The following is a 5,000-nucleotide window of genomic DNA, read 5'->3' as shown; positions in this document are numbered from 1 at the left end:
GATCAAATAAATGCAGCCTTGATGAGCAGAAGAAACTCCTGTAAAAACATTAAAAATCATTCTGATCCCAAACTTTTGACCGGTAGTGTAGGTCTACATAAAATCACACTATTTCATTTAAAAATAGTAAATAATACATGCATGACAATTTCTGCAATGGAATTTCATTTTTTATTTATTTGTTTGTTTGTTCATTAATATTTACTAAAATAATTAGCATAAATTATTCATAGACAGATTTATACTTTGACTAGCAGCTTATTGATTCTGTATTCCTATTGTAGCATTGTTCGCAAATCAAGAAACACAAATAAATAAACTAAACGCTAACCAAAAGCACACTTTGTGCGCACTGCGATCAAATCCGTTTAACACGCGCCAACAGAACTGGAATTGAAATCTACAGTTGCACATAGATAAAGTGCAATAAAATGAACACTAAAATGTTGATTTGGGATGTTTTCTGCACACTAGTCTGAAAGAAGAATGATGTGAAAGCAAAACTGAGCCGTGCATGAAGAAACACTGGTTTTGTCTTAGTAAATGAGCCAAGTGTGACCTTAAAATGAACTCTGCAACAAATGTAACAGCTTCCTTTGCAGGCGCACACTGTTACACTGTTACAAACACACTGGCTCAGACTGCAGGCTGTGTTTAATACTTCTGTGCAAAAGTCTTAGGCTATTAGTATTTTCACCAACAACAACAAAAGAATGGTTTTAAGTCAGTTATTTCTATCTTTTGCTGTAGTGTGTCAGAAGGAAATATCAGTTTACATTTCTTTTGCCATTAATTGTAATAACTTAAAACCATTTTTTTGTTGTTGGTGAAAATACTAATGGCCTAATACTTTTGCACAGTACTGTACATGAAAAAGCATTATAGCGGTTGCCCTTTAATTATTAGAAGAACTGTCAAATAAAGACAGTAAACGATTGAAGATGGAGAATGCAAGCTCCTGTGCGTCTGCGCTCAGGCTGTGTCAAAATAAAAGTCCTGCTGCTGACGCTCATAGGGCAGAACAGAAAAACTCAAGGCAAATACTGACCAATAATATCAGGACTGGCGATATATATCGGTCGACCACTAGTTGAAATTACCCGTTTTTGCTCTTGCAGTCTCTCCTTCTCGTCTTCTTTCTGTCTCTCTTGATCTCTGAGCTCCTGCATCTTCCTCCTCTCCTCTCGCTCTTCCAGCTCGGCCTGAAACACACACACACACACACATTAATAACCAGACGTCTGATACGGGTGAAGTGTGAGATGTAGCAGCAGTGCTGTAACCTCTCTCTGAGCTTTCCGCGCTTGTTTCTCCTCCAGCTTCTTCTGTTTCTTCGCTCCGACTTTAGCAGCGGCTTGAGGACGTTCTTCAGACGGCTGCCTGTCTTCCTGATCCTCATCCGCTTCCACAGGACTGTCCTCTGAAGAGACAGAACGAGACAGTTTAGCGTTTAGTGACTAATCTAAACTCTAAAGTGTTCCGTGACGCAACTTAAAGGGATAGTTCACCCCAAGAATGAAAATGTGATGTTTATCTGCTTACCCCCAGTGCATCCAAGATGTAGGTGACTTTGTTTCTTCTGGCGTAGTTTACGCAAGCACCGGAAGTGATCTCTCGCGCGTATACGTCACTCATTGTTTACACAGTGCACAGTCATTGTAGGTACGACGGCTAATCAAAATGGTACTTACTTGCGCTTATCCGGATTGTTCAAACCGACTTAAAACTAAAAGATTACGTTCTCTCGCGCGAACTCATTCGGGAGTGGTGACTTTCCACGTATTCCCAACTTCTGAGCCTGCTCGCCTGAAGTTATGGTTGATTGCTCTTCGGCGGGATATCAACACACCCATTAACGTAAACTACGCCAGAGCGCGTACACACCTCACGCACCGGATGCCGTGCGCGCGCCCAAAGACAGTTGGACATAGTGGTGTATTAGAGGTAAAAAAAAATGATATAAATACTGTTCGGTTTCCGGCACAAACCGATCGTTTCGTGTCTTAGGACATCAATGTGTCGTCACGAGCCGCAGGGTTTAATTTGGATTTGTCTGTGCATGTTTTTTTTACTCTCATAGATTTTGTTACCATTGCCATGCATTATACGACTGATAGACTGCAACGGCTGGACTTAAAAATCATAATTTGTGTTCTACTGAAGAAACAAAGTCACCTACTTGGAGTAAGCAGATAAACATCAGATTTTCATTTTGGGGTGAACTATCCCTTTAAGGCAAGACACTACATGTGAGGAGAGTAAAAGATGTTTAACTAATAGACAGAACCATTCTTTCCCCAGCTGATTAATCAGAGCAATTCCTCTGTACTACAAGATTTCTGAAATGCTGTGTTTAGATATGCAAACGAGCAATTATGTAATATGCACTTTGCATACATTTCCAGAACAGAAATCTGAACATTAGATAAAGCCAAAGTTCTTGTTTGATTTTGTTGTCATATGTGACCCTGGAACATCAATGGAAAGCTTATTTATTCAGCTTCAGATGATGTATAAATCTCAATTTCACAAAATCGACCCCCTTATGACTGGTTTTGTGCTCCAGGGTCACATATTAGAGTTAAAGGTTTTTCCAGAGGGGATTCTGGAAAATACTGTCAGAGCACTGAATGAAATGTTGCATAAATCAGCGTGAATGATATTTGAACAAACCTTCAGAATACAGACAGGACTAAAAACGTGTTATGTTTGGTGTATGCAAGAGAAAAACTCCTTAAAGATATGGATTGAGATTGAAATCTACAGATGCAAATAGATAAGAGTGTGAAAATAAACACTTAAATGTGAATTTTTAATGTTTTCTTCACACCAATCTGAAAGAAGACGAGACATGGAAGCAAAACTGACCAGTGCATGCATTAGTAAATGAACCAGGTATGACCCTAAAATGAACTCTGCAACAAATGTAACAGCTTCCTTTGCAAGCACACACTGTTACACTGTTGCAAACACACTGGCTCAGACTGCAGGCTTGCTGTACCGTTGTCTGACGGCCGCTGCGCGCGCTGGACGTTCACTCTGCTGTGCACTTGCGCCTGTGTCTTCTGCAGCTTCTCGAACATAACGTGGTGTAGTCATGAGCTGCTAGATCAAATTTAAATAATGCTTCTACAAACAAAGATATGGTCTTGTTTAGGGATCTGACAGACCCCAGTGTTTCTCAGCAATAGTGTGCACCCTTCATTTACAGAGAAAAGTATGTCCGGGAAAAATCTGTAGATGGAAGAATCTCCATACAAGTTCTTTGTGCATTTTTCTTTTTACTTTGCACTTTTTGTTAGAAAATATTTATTTACTATTTATTCATTTTTTTTAAGGTATCTAATATTTTGATACTTAATGTCCTTGATCTAAATATTCTTAAAAAGTTTGTTGTCATTTGGAAGCATGTAGGCCTTCTTGCATTATTATGCCGTTACATTATGATTATATATTCAGTGGCATAAAATGGTCTTTAAAATGACAATAATATAACTTATCGCAATTATTTCTGGGGCAATATATCGCTCAACAAAATAGTTGTTATCGTGACAGGCCTAGCAGTTATATATTTTCATGTATAAATATCCAATTCAGACTAATTTAAATTGGTAAACTATATATCAAATTTAAAATAATATTTGAAAAATATTTTTTCGACTCACTATAGCACTGTACCGCTAGATGTATTATTTCTTTAATCACATTTTTATATCTTTTTAATTATTTATTATTTAAGTAAATAATTACATTATTGTTTGTGTGTTTATTTTTTTAACATTTTTATTTATTTACTTACTTATTTTAATCTTTTCGTGTTATTTGTTTTATATTATTATCCATTTTATTTATTGTTTTTCACTAAATCTTTCCATCAATCCCCCAGCCCACAGAAAGTTTTTTTTTTTTTAGGGTGTCAAAGTTAAAATTAAAAGTAAAATTGCTCTGGAATGATATTTATTACAAAAAGTGATATGCAATTAAATTAGAATTAAATAAAAAAACTAGCATTACTCGAAAAGTGGGTACAAACAAATATCAAATTAATACAAGGTCAATATTTTTCTGAAAATATTTTAATTTGACCTCAGAACAGGAACAATATAAACATTATTTTATTTAGCATTTTTACTGTCACTCTGTTCTCACACAGTATCATCAGGTCCGTAAACACAAAGATTATTTCAATATAAGATTAAAGATTAAACGCAATATAGTTCCTTTACATTTTAGGAAAGGCGTCCCTTGCAATGGGATCATCACATTAGCGGGTCTCTGGCATCAAAATAGCTGAAAACCCAGTAACGTTACAGTAATTTCTCATGAGACTGAGCCTCCTCTCATATTTCTATTCTATACATTTCTATGCATCTGTCAGTTGCGTCTCTGATGTTACTTCCATATCACTCACCTTCTTCAGTCCGTCCGCGGACTTTTACAGCAAACACTATGAGAACGAGCAGAAGAACCGCGGCTACAATATACAGAATCACATCCATTTCAATCGCTACAAATAAAATAAATTCTAAACTGCTCGCAAAACAGCAAATTCACAGCCTCGGCGGAAGTTGACGATGCTTTAGCTCGAGCGTCACTTCCGTGTCACAGGCTCACAGCGACCCCTAACGGTGCAGACGAAAAAAACATGAATATAAATATAATATACACCTATATAACACATCAATTATACACTTGTATTTACTATATAATGACTATATAACTTTATTTGACCCTCTAACTCCAGCACCTTCTATTCTATTTTAATTCTACTTTATATTTATCTTCTTTTTTTATTTTTTAAGAAAACAAAACAAAAAAACACTAGCTTTCTATTTTTTCTATTCTATCTACTTGTTTTTCTTTGTGTGTGTGTGTGTGTGTGTGTATGTATAATATATGTATGTGTGTGTATGTATATGTATGTATGTATATATATATATATATATATGTGTGTGTGTATATGTGTATGTGTGTGTGTGTATGTATATGTATGTATGTAT

At 36.1% G+C, this 5,000-nt stretch overlaps 1 protein-coding gene across 1 annotated transcript in view; it reads right to left on the bottom strand.

Annotated features, from left to right (window-relative positions):
- Positions 1-3,083, bottom strand: part of ddrgk1 (DDRGK domain containing 1) — a 7,654-nt gene extending 4,571 nt beyond the window's left edge. Inside the window, exons 1-3 of the mRNA XM_016546360.1 lie at positions 3,002-3,083; positions 1,284-1,420; positions 1,101-1,202 (exon numbers count right to left, since the gene is read on the bottom strand). Coding sequence (XP_016401846.1) covers positions 1,101-1,202; positions 1,284-1,420; positions 3,002-3,083 — 321 coding nt within the window. The remainder of the gene's footprint in view (positions 1-1,100; positions 1,203-1,283; positions 1,421-3,001) is intronic.
- Between the last annotated feature and the right edge of the window lie 1,917 nt (positions 3,084-5,000).

The sequence above is a fragment of the Sinocyclocheilus rhinocerous genome, unplaced genomic scaffold (genome assembly GCF_001515625.1).
Source record: "Sinocyclocheilus rhinocerous isolate Xijiao unplaced genomic scaffold, SAMN03320098_v1.1 scaffold1632, whole genome shotgun sequence".
NCBI classification, from domain to species: domain Eukaryota; kingdom Metazoa; phylum Chordata; class Actinopteri; order Cypriniformes; family Cyprinidae; genus Sinocyclocheilus; species Sinocyclocheilus rhinocerous.
This window is presented reverse-complemented; position numbering and strand designations above follow the sequence as displayed.